We start from the raw sequence: 13,504 nt of genomic DNA on the forward strand, positions 1-13,504 counted from the left end.
ATATGCTCTTCCTAGAATGTGCAAGGTCAACCTGCCCAAGTTTTACTTGCCGGATCCATTTTCCCATACGTCGAAATGTTCCTGGGTTGATCTCTGGGCGGTTCAGCCAGGGTGCTTCGGTAATATAGCTTGAACCAGTGAGCGATTTTAGGACCGTAAACCCAAAGAAAGAGGACGTTCCAGCTGAAATGTTGAGGGCTACAGAAGTGGCCTGGTCCCATATCACTAATTCAGGACTCGAGTTTTGGAGCGACATGGCGAAGAGCGGACCACGTAAGAGGCTAAACATCGTCGCTGCAATCAAAGAAAAACAACGATCAAGAGCTGTGCCAACATGATTGTAATTCACCTGCATGACTGTTCGCTATATTGCTTGTGAACGAAAGGCAACTGCCCACCCGCACCTTCGCATGGTTCGGGGTGCTAGCCGCTGGCAGCGGTAGTTCCGCCGTGTATCATGAGCCTCTCCTCCGCCTCGTGAAGCGGATGACGGTTCCATCAGCGCGAAGCGCCACAATGCTTGCACCCCAAGAAACAAGCCGCAGTGTGGCCACATGATCGATCAGTTATCGTGTCGCACGTGCCACGTCGAGCACTACTCTGTTTACGTCATCACGTCATGCCGGGTAAGATCACCCTACAGCTTCGTGTCTCAACAGCCAACTCGCAGTCAGCGCCCAAATGGAAGCCCGGCTTCGTTCAGCTTCCGCTCGTGCATGCGAGAACCTCGATGTCCGTGCTGGGCCTTATAGGGCGTCACTAAGAATTCGCCAAAGCGACGTCTGGAGACAAGCGGCTCAGGCTAGTTCTATAAGCGTTCCAGCAGGGTTGGGTGATTGAGAGACATCAGTGGCAGCAGAGGCGTCGCAAGAAGCATCAGAACCAGCAGTAGCGGATGGGGCGGGGACGCGTCTGCGCCAGAACAGGAGAGTGGTGAGTGGTGGTGGTGGTGGTGAGCCTTGGAAACTCTTGGAAATGGCAAAAATTGCATTACGGTTCGAGTGGGCAGGCCATGCTTGCGACAAGGGAAAAAGTATATAAGCAGGAGGTTGAAGAGGAAGTACATGAAATGGTTTAGGGTCTTCTAAGGCCAGAGCTCATACAAGCATTCGCACTCTCAGAACTCTAAAAATGTCTCTATCTTCCAAGCTAACTGTCAAGGACTTGAACGTCAAGGACAAGCGTGTCTTCATCAGAGTGGACTTCAACGTCCCATTGGACGGCCAGACCATCACCTCTAACCAGAGAATCGTCGCTGCTTTGCCAACCATCAAGTACGTGTTGGAGCAAAAGCCAAAGGTCGTCGTCTTGGCCTCCCACTTGGGTAGACCAAACGGTGAGAGAGTCGAGAAGTACTCTTTGAAGCCAGTTGCTGCTGAGCTACAAAAACTATTGGGCAAGGACGTCACCTTCTTGAACGACTGTGTCGGCCCAGAGGTCACCAAGGCTGTCAACTCCGCCGCCCCAGGCTCCGTCATCTTGTTGGAGAACTTGAGATTCCACATTGAGGAGGAGGGTTCCAGAAAGGTCGACGGTAAGAAGGTCAAGGCCGACAAGGCCGATGTCGAGAAGTTCAGAAAGGAGCTATGCTCTCTAGCTGACGTCTACGTCAATGACGCTTTCGGTACTGCTCACAGAGCCCACTCTTCCATCGTTGGTTTCGAGTTGGAGCAGAGAGCCGCCGGTTTCTTGTTGTCCAAGGAGTTGGAGTACTTCGGTAAGGCTTTGGAGAACCCAGCCAGACCTTTCTTGGCCATCTTGGGTGGTGCTAAGGTCGCCGACAAGATCCAATTGATCGACAACTTGTTGGACAAGGTCGACTCCATCATCATCGGTGGTGGTATGGCTTTCACCTTCAAGAAGGTCTTGGAGGGTACTGAAATCGGTAACTCCATCTTCGACAAGGCCGGTGCCGAGATCGTTCCAAAGTTGGCTGAGAAGGCCAAGCAAAAGAACGTCCAGATCGTCTTGCCAATCGATTTCGTCTGCGGTGACAGCTTCTCTGCTGACGCTCAAGTCAAGAACGTCACCGACAAGGAGGGTGTCCCACAAGGCTGGGAAGGCTTGGACTGTGGTCCAGAGTCCAGAAAGTTGTTCTCTGCTGCCGTCGCCAAGGCTAAGACCATCGTCTGGAACGGTCCTCCAGGTGTCTTTGAGTTCGAGAAGTTCGCCGAGGGTACTCAAGCTTTGTTGAAGGACGCCGTCAAGGCCTCCGAGTCCGGTGCTACCGTCATCATCGGTGGTGGTGACACTGCCACTGTCGCCAAGAAGTACGGCGTTGTTGACAAGATCTCTCACGTCTCCACCGGTGGTGGTGCTTCTTTGGAATTGTTGGAGGGTAAGGAGTTGCCAGGTGTTACCTTCTTGTCCAACAAGGCTTAGGAGTCTCGTAGGAGCTTCTGCGTAACGTGTTTATGACTTTTTTCTCATCTACATAATCTTTTACTACATCCGAATTCAACTGATAAAACACATTGTATAGAGTTTTATCCATTTATGATAACATCAAATGTAACCTTCAATATTTCTTTGCTCTGGAGGTACCCACGGCACTCCAAGCAACTCCATGATTCTCCGTTCACTGAATGCCTCCAGAAGAGTGTCGCCTTGACCTGGAACCTGGGCTGCTTGGTACAACCCGTTGTTGCTAAGCTTCCAACCCCGCTTAGTGGCTCTCAGTCTCAAGCTCTTATTAAAGTCATCGTTCCCTGTGAAATATATCATGGTGCCGCCTAGCTGGGCCCAGCGGCACAGCAAGATATCTACTCTGCGACACTTGTTTTCTAGGCAACTGCCGGACAAGAATTGATCGGCCTCTTTAAGTCGCGAACTGTAAGAGGCCAGCGGAGATGTAGTTTTCTGGCCATCAGTAATCCTACCGCCAAAGTAGAATTTGTGAAGAACTCCTTTGAAGGATGTGACAGAATATGAATCTAGTCCAGCAGCCTCTGCCACTTCGTTAATACAGGGCTTCATTGCATGTAAAATATGCTGGTTAAGGTTCAATGGGCAAACGATATAACCTGTTTCGCTCAGCTTCAGTACCACAGTCTCCAAGATTTGAGATAACTCATCGAAACTATCGCAGTCTTGTTTGTACAAAACCATATCTATGTCGCCGCACGTTGCAGCACCACGCCTATAGCTGCCTGTTATGACTATTCGAGCTTGCGGATCAACGTTCTGTAGCACACTCTCAACTATTTTCAGATGCTGAGCACATTCTTGCCTCGGTATTCGCTGCGTCCAGTCATCGTAGTATTTCCATCCGAAGAGTATACTCCACGAGAAATCAGAAGGAAACAGTTTTAGAGCATCTTTGAATGTCCGTGCTCCACCATCAGCCCATTTGCGAGCCGTATGAGAGCCCACTCCATAGCAGTTCATAAAGTACTCAAGGAGTTCTTCGCGCTCCGTGGAAAGCTGGAGACCTGGCAGACTTCCAACATCCAATACTAATTTGATCTTGCTAGCAATGCTCGGTCCTATGTTGGGCAAAGACAACGCTCCTTCTTCACTCGTAATCGGTTTTCCATGCTTTTTGATGGATTGCAAAGCTAGCTGGTATGATCGCGACCTAAATTTGTCCCCCTGACGGTGGAACTTGGCTGATAACTGCTCGAGAAACTGGATCAAGTTCGCATTTATTTCTTTGCAATGTTCTCTTCCTACTGGTCCGGTACTAACGTTCACGATACTTTCTTTAGCTAAGGATGTAACTTCCTGTGACTGGCCCTCAGGGTTGAATGACCCTATGTCTGTTTCGCTATCAGTATAAACTTCTGTTGAAGCTTCGGGCTCGTCCTCAAATGTTAAATGTCTTGATTCTAACGCTTCCTCGTCACGTAAGGCGACGGATATCCTCAAATCAGCGTTTCTTATAAGTCTGCGTTGCTTCAGGCATACGCTTATCCAACTAATTCTGTAAGCTTCAACGTCCCTGACTGAAGAGATGGCATCCCAAACCGTATCTGTATAGTCCCACTCGCTTTGGAAGAGCTCGAGCTTTGTGAGCTCCCCATACTCACTAACGAAAGAGTCATTCACTAAGATTATAAACCCAGGCAAGGTTGATTCAGAAACCGCCCCGCCATTTTCTTCAATGAGGCCCCTCAAAAACTGGATCCGTGGTGGCTCGAGTGAGGGAATCACCAAGAAGTTGAGCCCACTAAACAGCTTCATTCCATTGCCTGAGAACACACTTTAACCAGCGCTGGATGTGTTTCAAACACTTTCGCTAGCTATTTGGTTAGCGCGTTCGCTAGAAGATTTGCAAATGCCGTATGGATGTTCACCGCCCTTAGCAAACATGAGTTATTATTTTGGTTTCTAAGTGTTATAATTTTCAAAATCCTGTTTACATGTTTTGTTCATATCTTCTCTCATTAACAACTCAATGCCAATCATCCATTTTGATTATGGATTTAAAAACAACATTTGCGTAGACAAGGAAGCAGACTTCTGTTCAATCACTATTGAGAACCTTTATAAAAGAACACAGATATTAGCATTACATGATGGAGTGCGAAAGTCTACTATATTCACTTAAGTAGTTTAGACAATGCCTTCCAGGATTTGACAAGATACAAAGCGCCACTCTCTTTGCATGAGATTTTTGCTATACATGTGCTGCCCTTTCCGCTATAATCCTTAATGTGGCTTGACGTCAAACCCAAAACTGTTACCATTTTATTGAACTTCTTTTCGTTCGTTGCCGGATCAAGGATGAGGACGCCATTTATGCCCGGGTATAGCACTGAAAGCAAATCCGTCTCACTGTCCCCAACGTACCACACGGTGCTCGCCGCTGGGAACTTTTTAAGAAGGCTTTGCAATTCTCTGACTTTATCTGTCCCCGTCACAATAGACTTATTGAACTCACCAGTGAGTTTGCCATCCCTAGACGTCAAGGTATTGCAATGAGTATGCAATGGGGGAAGGTCTTTAACGCCTAAATCCTTAGAAGAAGCCAATGCATGCAGCGAAGCCTCAATAAATTCCTTACTCCAGTTGACGGAGACAATATACATTTCTGACGCTTCCTTCCATACTGGCACGAAGTCTTCACGTATTAAAGACAATTTAGTCGTGGCAAACTCTTTTACGTTCTCAAGAGAAATGCCAGTGAAGGCCCCGGCTCTTTCCATCTCGCTTACGCTGTTAAGTTCAATGGGGCGAACACTGTCCTGATAGCTGATCTCTGACTGAAATAGCGCATTGAAGTTAGCAGCTGAGATGAGCTTGCTTTGGTCGAGAAGCCATGGTTGCAGTATGGGCAGCGCACGGTCCGAGGTTTTGAATTTTTGGAATCCCGCAGCGTAGGTGTCTGTGAAGTGTGACCAAGGTATTGGGAATTGTTTATACAGATATGGCAGCATCGCCAGCGTGGAAATAGTATCCACGCTGGTGATCGTTTCGTCGTAGTCACTGAGTATGATGTTAGACATGGGGGCTACGCCGCTTGCGTTGGGCAGGACAAGGCAAAGGGCTTTCTTGCGTATAGAAAGTCAAGTACGTTTACAAGTTTATTAAGCTCGAAGATTTCCCTTTTTGCAGAACTTCGTTGTTCATTTCATTCAAAAAAAAAACCTGCACAGTTAGCAGTTATAAGAGCAAGTAAGGCCCGTCTTAGGGTCCAAAACTCCCTGGAACGAAAGACTTCTGCAGACCGGGAACTGCAGCTTGCAAGAAAATTTTATGATGCCCGAGCGTTGCTGTGCTCAGGCCTACAAGGCGGGATGTGAGCACTCTTCTATATCAATCCATAGTATGCCGCGAGCGCGGCTTACGGACCGACTCAAACTGGTGATTCATCGTTATATGCGCGTACGCCAAAGTTCATGGTCCACTGGGGCGAGAGCCACAGAACCACATCCGAAATGTTAGGCGTACCTTGCGCAATAGTTTTGAATGTGGTTCTTTAAAAGAGTGCAGGCATGAGATGAGGACGAAAAATGCCTTCTCTTTTATAGTCGCGAAAGTTAAGATGAGAAAAATGTTCGACGAGTGAAGGCATCGAAATTTTTCACACGAAAGGGCATCTGCGCACGATCAACAACCAGCTCATCGCGCAGGAAGACCCAGCTCCAAGACACATTTGCAGCACTATGGACCACATTCCGGCATGGAAGAGAATCGCCATCAAGAGCCAAAGTCCCGAGCAGACCCCAGATGAAACTGCTCTGAACGTCACCACGCACTTGGCGACGGCGAACCTGAGCAAGCGCGAGAAGAGGAGAATCATCAGAGGTGAGCCGGAGGGCGGCAAGGCCAAGAAGGCGGCGAACCCCAACAAGAAGCAAAAGAAGGACAAGCTGCCCCGCGAGGAGAGGAACCTGCACAAGGAAGAGGTCCTGAAGGACCAGCTGCGATACCTCATCGACTTTTACCGGGAGAAGGTCGGCAAGCTCCCTGCAACGGTGTACGAGCACAAGCCCGTTCGCGCGCAGCTCGGCGACCCGCAGGTGGAGGACGCGGAGGAGGCCTCCGCTGACGCCGGGGTGGTCAGCGTGTGGAAGTTTTCCAAGCAGAAGCAGAACTGGCTTCTGAAGCACATCTTGGACGACGTCCAGATCCCTGCGTGCTACGATGACCTGCTGTACTCGTACTTCAAGGACCTGAAGGGCGGCGCGCGGGCGGGCCTCGAACAGGCGTGCCGCGAGCTTCTGGACAGGAACGAGAAGGCCGTGGCCGCGGAAGCCGCGCGCGTCGAGGCCGCCGCCGACCAGGAGAAGGAGACAGCGGAGGAGGACCAGGACGCGAAGCCGCCTGCGGAAGCGACCCCCGCCACCGCCGAGACCATGGTGCCCCCCTCGGCGCACCAAGTTGAGCGCGCGAAGAGCCTTATCGCGCATCTCGAGCAGGCCGCGAAGGACGAGCAGTCCTAGAGCGGGAGCATCCGGAGCCAACCATCACGTGACAAATCAAACGTCGCCAGTGACACCAACACCCGTCCATGATGACATGGCACATGACCAGTCACCCGTCCCCAGCGATACAGCCGCGTGATCAGTTGACGGACCCTCCCATCCCACTGGGCTCGTCCTCCTTTGCCCCGCGCTGCGCCAGGCCCCGGTGCTATGGCGAGGATACTCCCTACGGCCACCCCCTACGGCCATCTCCGCGGATGTAATGGTGTCTCGTGCCCGCCCAGAATCGCCCGCACTCACGTTAGCTTCGCCACTTCCCGCGCATTCCCGCGCCATTCCACGCTAATGTTCCGGCCCTTCGCGCCCCGGTCTCGGCCCACCGTTGTCCGGGCACGCACAGAATAATTGTGTCAAAGCTTATTTTCTAGTAGTGCAGCAACGAGTGGCGCCATCGTTCCTCCTGCTAGAAAAGCACGCAGCAAAAATGTGGGGTAATTCTCATGCGGGCTGTGCCGCGTAGAACCGTATGCAGGGTTTTGGACAACAGGACAAGGGCGTCGCTGAAAGCACGGCGGCAAGGCGCGGCAGGGCGCGGGGATAAAGCGGAAGGGCGGACGCCAGTGGTGCGGGGGTGACAGGGGTGCAGGGTACACTGGTGGATAGCCGCTCGAATTAAAATTATATAAAGGCAGCAATAACGGTGGCGTTGGGTCTTTACGGGTTCGACAGACGGCAGATCTAGGATTGAGAGATCACAGGTACTGAGTTCGAAGATACCCTTACTAAGCAAATCGAATAGTTAGAATTTATGTCGTCAAAGTCGTATAAGGACACGCTGCTGCTGCGCAACGTCAAGTACCGCGGCGCGCTGTACGACCGGTTCCCTAAGGTGTACAACGTGTACGTGGTGGCGATGGTGTCGTGCATCTCGGGGCTGATGTTCGGGTTCGACATCAGCTCCATGTCATCGATGATCGGGACTGACAAATACAAGGAGTACTTCAGCAATCCAGACTCGACGACGCAGGGTGGAATCACGGCGTCGATGTCCGGCGGGTCGCTGCTCGGGTCGCTGATATCGCCAAACTTCACGGACGCGTTCGGGCGGCGTGTGTCGCTGCACATCTGTGCGGCGCTGTGGATCGCGGGCGCGGTGCTGCAGTGCGCGTCGCAGAACCAGGGAATGCTGATTGTCGGGCGTGTGATCAGCGGCATGGGCGTCGGGTTCGGCTCGTCGGCCGCGCCCGTGTACTGCTCTGAGGTTGCGCCCCCCAACATCCGCGGCACCGTGTGCGGCCTGTTCCAGTTCAGCGTCACCCTGGGCATCATGATCATGTTCTACATCGGCTACGGCTGCCACTTCATCGACGGAACGGCCTCGTTCCGCATCACCTGGGGGCTGCAGATGGTGCCCGGCTTCGCGCTGATGCTGTTCACCTTCTTCCTACCCGAGTCGCCCCGGTGGCTTGCCAACCACGACCGCTGGGAGGAGGCCAGCGAGGTGGTCGCCCGCATAGGCGCCAAGGGCAGCCTCGACAACCCACAGGTGCGCCTACAGCTCGAGGAGATCCGCGAGCAGGTCATCATCGACCAGCAGGCCGCGCACTTTGGGTTCCGCCAGCTGTTCCGCAAGAAGACTATTAACAAAACCATTGTCGGCGTGTGCGCCCAGATGTGGCAGCAGCTGTGCGGTATGAACGTCATGATGTACTACATCGTGTACATCTTCCAGATGGCCGGCTACTCGGGCAACACACTGTTGGTGTCCAGTTCTATTCAGTACGTGCTGAACGTGGTGATGACTATCCCCGCCCTGCTCCTTGTCGATAAAATCGGCAGGAGGCCCGTCCTGATGGTCGGCGGCGTCTTCATGTTTATCTGGCTGTTTGTCGTGGCAGGCTTGTTGGCAGACTACTCGGTCCCCGAGCCAGACGGGTTTGAGGGTGACGACACAGTGAGGATCAGGATCCCTGACAGTGAAAAGTCGGCTGCCAAGGGTGTAATAGCTGCGTCCTACCTGTTCGTGTGCTCCTTCGCACCTTCCTGGGGTGTTGGTATTTGGATCTACTGTTCCGAGATTTTCAACAACTTCGAAAGAGCTAGGGGATCCGCTTTCTGTGCGTCCGTCAACTGGGCCTTTAACTTCGCCCTGGCAATGTTTGTGCCTTCTGCCTTCAAGAACATCACCTGGAAGACATACATTATCTTTGGCGTGTTTTCCATCGCCCTGACCATTCAAACCTTCTTGATGTTCCCGGAGACAAAGGGCAAGACACTGGAGGAAATTGACCAAATGTGGGCAGATCACATTCCTGCGTGGAAGACAGCCTCGTACGTGCCTGACGTTCCTGTTGTACAGGACGAAGAGGGCAACAAATTGGGGCTGATGGGGAGATCTCAGCACGTTGAAAACTCGTCAAATACTCCAGAAGAAAAGCCCATGTTTGAGCAGCAGAGTAGTGCTGATAACAGTCTCACGCGCGCCGAATCGTAAGAAGCGCAATGGAGCGCCCTCATACATATTGGAGGTGACATTAATGATTCAGGAAATAATCTGAAGTGAAAAAATAAAAAACAAAACAGAACATTACGCAGAAACAATTATCATTATCATTATCATCACCGTCATCATTTTAATCATGCATCCAGTTTTAGGTTTAAAGCTCACAGCCGATATTTTAATGTCAAATAATTCATTATCTTTAGATTTTATATCAGCTTTGTGCAGGTTTATCATAATTATTGTTAATTCCCACGCTGACGCTGTCATCGCATTTTTCTTCAGGGTTTCAGGTTATGCTAACGGTACACTTGGTAATCTGAAACGAAATAATAAACAAAATTGTTAACTTCAGCTTCAGGTGCCAGATTTGCCCATCACCGCCAGCAGAAACCTCCATGAATGCCGCTCCTAGAGATTTGCTGCGGCAATTTCTGGACAGTTTCACAGACATAGCAGTTATACCGGTGCGGCTGACACCGGTTCTTTCTAGGTATTATGACGCCATTGCTAAAGATCCAGAGCTTAGCAAACTAGCTTTGGAAAAGTGCAACTACGTCCTAGAGAACCTCAGCGCACACAGCCCCGAAATTGTCACGAGGTGTAGCCGCCTCTACGAAGCGCTTACAGCTGCGAAAGAGCGTGATGCGGCCGGGAATCTCATAGTAGAACACATTAACTTAGAGAGTGTCTCTGACATGCCGTTTTTGAGTCGTGATCAACATATGGCTAACTTGATTATTGAAGAAATAGATGTAGCAGATTATATAGAAGAATCGCCTTCATAGTGATTGGCGGTGCATTCGCGGGAGCAAACAATCGGCTGTTTGCTTCGCATTATACTTCCCACGGGGTTTGGTAGTATCTGGGCTCGTCAAATACGTGGTAATAATGACCTCTTTCACCCTCGCCCTTGAATTTGTCTGGGAACTTCAGTCCTTCAGAGATCTCCGCTCCATCCTCTAAGAGGGTAGCGTCGTAAATTGAGTCGCCATAGGCAGCTAACTCCTCGTTGTCAAGAACTCTAAATTTCCCCACTTGCAATTCCGTATCCGTGACTGAACCACGGCTGACGCGAGCGTATCCGCTTCTCCCGAGTTTCTTGTAGAGAATGTATTGACACCATCTGTCGTCATCATCAGGATCGATGTCGTGCATTCCCGACTTTTCGCTGACATAGTTGTTGTAGTTTCCCTCGTGTGGATCAGTGACAAGATAACTCAATAAAATGGTAGGACGGTCAGTGTTACCCATCAATCTAGCCATTTCTTCACTTTGCAGTCTTCTGTCTTCTTCATCTTCTTCTTGGCCCCCGTGGAACACGAAAACGTCTACCAGGATGTCGTCGTAAGTTTTCAATGTAGCATGAATGGCAGGTGCCAACTCCCCAACAGGCGAGGGCATTAGGTGATGCGTTGAGTTGATGATAGGGAATTTAGAAAGCAAAACGCAACCCCAGGTGTGCTTGTTTGGTCCTGGCCCGAAGTCGGCGTACATCTCCAGGTCATGCGCCATCTTACTCGTGAGATCCCTGTTACCCATTGTGATACGTTGCGTGTCCGTTTCAAGCAAGCCGACCACATCTAGTTCCATGTCTCTGATAAGGTCAATCATTTTTTGCTCGGAAGACCATAAGTCGTTGTCTAGCCCGAAATGAATGGTCCAAATACCAGCTGTTATTACGTTATCCTCGATATTATAAGGTGTGGGAACTCCAGTGGGTGCAAGGTTATACGTGATACCCCCGATAGAGGCCAACATAACAAAGCCAACAAAGTAAATACGCGTCCAAAACTTCTTACTGATTTTACGCGTCCCCGATGTCCCCTCCGCACCGGATAAACCGCCAGCAACAATCATACTAGTGGTCAGAGATAGAACAACTCCAATTCTCTCACGTAAAACCCAACCGAAAGGAACAAATGCGTAGGCAACGGTCCACACATGCGCTAGAACTAAGATCAAGTAGACAACAAATGCAAAACTGAAAGCTCCGGGGCTCTTAATGACATTCATTTTGGAAAAGTACAGGGGCACCATCCAAATAGTCCCAAAAACATACACCAAACCGCCAAAAATATACTTCGTCCATCCAGTTATTGAGTTTGAAGCGAGGACACAGGTAGAGAGACACAAAATAAGGGATGGAATTGCAGGCTTTCCAAGGATGTATTTGGTACTCAAACATGCTAGAACTAAGCCGGCGCACGTCAAAGAGCTGTAGGGCCATGTCAAGGGACCTTGAGAGCCGTTTGTGTCCCAACCTTCCCATGACCAGTAAATAATAGTTGAAGCGTCTGTTAGCAGTTGATGAATAGAGAAAATCAGTGCACCAAATCCAGCAGAAATGGTCAACTTTTTCGCAAAGCAAGGCTTTTCGTTAACCTGAGTGTCAGGGTTTTGGTAATGAACAGCATTCACGCTTGGAGTGAAGACCGCAACAAGGGTCATCACCGCCAACCCGGTCTTGTTCCATCCACCATTCTCCTCGTTCAGAATGGGCCACAGAGGGTTATTGGAAAAGAACGCCATCTTTAGGATGACAGAGGTTGCGAGGCCCAATACCCATGTAATGGCAAACATATGAGTTGAGGCTTGGTTGCTGATGTCCTTCAAGGTGTTCGTGAACGTTAGCGCCGTTATACCACCAGCCAACGAAGCAGTCAGCAACCTGGATTCAGGCTGAGGAACAAGATAAGCGCCAATCCCAACCAGAGCAGTAAACAAGGGACCATAGACTCCACTGATCATAGGGACGCATGGAAGGTAAAGGAGGAAGGGCGAAACGAACGCGAAAATAGATGCTTCGTAGCCTGAAATACCCATGTACCAAAGAGGGAAATACCACACCATACACAGCAGAGAGGTGACCAATGTCCAAAACAGCATGGAGTTCAGCAGGTTCACCAGAATGTAAGCAAAAGAATCCTGCGCAGGGACGCGGATAGCGGAACCGTTGTCCGCAAGGTAGATAATATCGTCCTCTTCCTGGATCATAATCTTTAGTTCAGCCTCATCGGATTGCAGCAGCCCCATACTCTCGTCGGCAAACGAGTCAGAGTCGTTGTCATCCACATCTTCTTCTCCAGGTGGAGCGTAGTCGAGATCAATCGAGTCCTGAGTACACTCCTGAGCGTAGGAAATATCTCTGACCTCTTCGTCTACGGTCTTTTTCAGCGCGTTTGCCGCAGCCGGTTTCGAAGAGTCCTTATTCTTGAACATGAAGAACCAGTTTCCGATGTCCGAAGTGAGCTCCAGGTTGAGGCTGAGCTTCTTGAAGTCGTGGTACGCCAATGCGTCAAAGGCGATGTCCAGTATGATCAAAGACCATTCAAAGTAAGCGTAGACCGAGTACGCACCAGCCCTCTTGTGGACTTGATGCTGCACATACCAGTAGATGAGTGGGACGATAGTGCCGAAAAACGCTGTCATAGCGGCAATTTTCCCTGTTTTGAATTCAGATTTCCGGATGACCAGTAAATCCCAAGGCAGCGTCAAAATGATGTACGCGATCATGAAGACGTCATGAGTGTCGTGGTCGTCTGTACTCGTAATGTAGACCCAGCCGCCGCAGCTTACAGTTCTCGCAAGTCCGACTAGGAAGCACAACAGCGACTTATTGATCATATAGTGGCCAAGAAGTAGTAAAAACCGCGGGAACGACGTTAGCGCTATCAGGATCTGAAATATCGATCTTTCTGGATAGCGGTCTCCAATGGTCGCCGAGACACTCGGAAACCATTCATCAGGGTATGTGTAGTGTGCATTTGTTACAATTTTGTGGAAATGCAGTTTCCATCCGACAATGAGTGCCGCCAAGAATGCGGAGGACGCACATATGGTGTGCACCACGGGCACTATGCTGGCGTTGACTGTTACCATCGCCAAGTCACCCTTTGGTCTGTGTGAGAGATGCGTATTTACGTCCCTTTCAGATCAAATCTGTTACGCAGTAATTACCTTGCTTTGACATAAAACAAACAGAACCATGTGATGCCGAAATTTATATACATCATAAACAAACTGAACCAAGTGCCTTAAAGTTAACTTTTCTAGCCTAATGGGCTTTGCCTGTGGGCGAGTAGCGCCCGCTTTATTTACGTAGATTGGCGTTCGCGCGCACCCTAAGGGGCGG

At 50.2% G+C, this 13,504-nt stretch overlaps 7 protein-coding genes across 7 annotated transcripts; 4 read left to right on the forward strand and 3 right to left on the reverse strand.

Annotated features, from left to right (window-relative positions):
* Positions 1 to 1,131: 1,131 nt before the first annotated feature.
* On the forward strand, positions 1,132 to 2,382 carry PGK1 (phosphoglycerate kinase; the record flags this gene model as incomplete). The annotated part of the gene is made up of 1 exon (XM_002556403.1): positions 1,132 to 2,382. One exon carries the CDS (start codon positions 1,132 to 1,134, stop codon positions 2,380 to 2,382), a length of 1,251 nt encoding a protein of 416 aa, XP_002556449.1.
* Positions 2,383 to 2,505: 123 nt separating this feature from the next.
* POL4 (DNA-directed DNA polymerase IV) lies at positions 2,506 to 4,182 on the reverse strand (the record flags this gene model as incomplete). Its single annotated transcript, XM_002556404.1, has 1 exon — positions 2,506 to 4,182. The coding sequence occupies one exon, from the start codon at positions 4,180 to 4,182 to the stop codon at positions 2,506 to 2,508; it is 1,677 nt and encodes a 558-aa protein (XP_002556450.1).
* A 359-nt stretch (positions 4,183 to 4,541) lies between these two features.
* On the reverse strand, positions 4,542 to 5,447 carry CTO1 (Cto1p; the record flags this gene model as incomplete). Its single annotated transcript, XM_002556405.1, has 1 exon — positions 4,542 to 5,447. One exon carries the CDS (start codon positions 5,445 to 5,447, stop codon positions 4,542 to 4,544), a length of 906 nt encoding a protein of 301 aa, XP_002556451.1.
* Positions 5,448 to 6,107: 660 nt separating this feature from the next.
* Positions 6,108 to 6,887, forward strand: RBP95 (RNA-binding ribosome assembly factor RBP95; the record flags this gene model as incomplete). Its single annotated transcript, XM_002556406.1, has 1 exon — positions 6,108 to 6,887. The coding sequence occupies one exon, from the start codon at positions 6,108 to 6,110 to the stop codon at positions 6,885 to 6,887; it is 780 nt and encodes a 259-aa protein (XP_002556452.1).
* Positions 6,888 to 7,677: 790 nt separating this feature from the next.
* KLTH0H13728g (sugar porter family MFS transporter) lies at positions 7,678 to 9,363 on the forward strand (the record flags this gene model as incomplete). Its single annotated transcript, XM_002556407.1, has 1 exon — positions 7,678 to 9,363. The coding sequence occupies one exon, from the start codon at positions 7,678 to 7,680 to the stop codon at positions 9,361 to 9,363; it is 1,686 nt and encodes a 561-aa protein (XP_002556453.1).
* A 404-nt stretch (positions 9,364 to 9,767) lies between these two features.
* On the forward strand, positions 9,768 to 10,157 carry SWM2 (Swm2p; the record flags this gene model as incomplete). Its single annotated transcript, XM_002556408.1, has 1 exon — positions 9,768 to 10,157. One exon carries the CDS (start codon positions 9,768 to 9,770, stop codon positions 10,155 to 10,157), a length of 390 nt encoding a protein of 129 aa, XP_002556454.1.
* Positions 10,158 to 10,206: 49 nt separating this feature from the next.
* CWH43 (Cwh43p) lies at positions 10,207 to 13,251 on the reverse strand (the record flags this gene model as incomplete). The annotated part of the gene is made up of 1 exon (XM_002556409.1): positions 10,207 to 13,251. One exon carries the CDS (start codon positions 13,249 to 13,251, stop codon positions 10,207 to 10,209), a length of 3,045 nt encoding a protein of 1,014 aa, XP_002556455.1.
* Positions 13,252 to 13,504: the final 253 nt, after the last annotated feature.

Source organism: Lachancea thermotolerans, assembly GCF_000142805.1.
Source record: "Lachancea thermotolerans CBS 6340 chromosome H complete sequence".
In the NCBI taxonomy this organism is placed as follows: domain Eukaryota; kingdom Fungi; phylum Ascomycota; class Saccharomycetes; order Saccharomycetales; family Saccharomycetaceae; genus Lachancea; species Lachancea thermotolerans.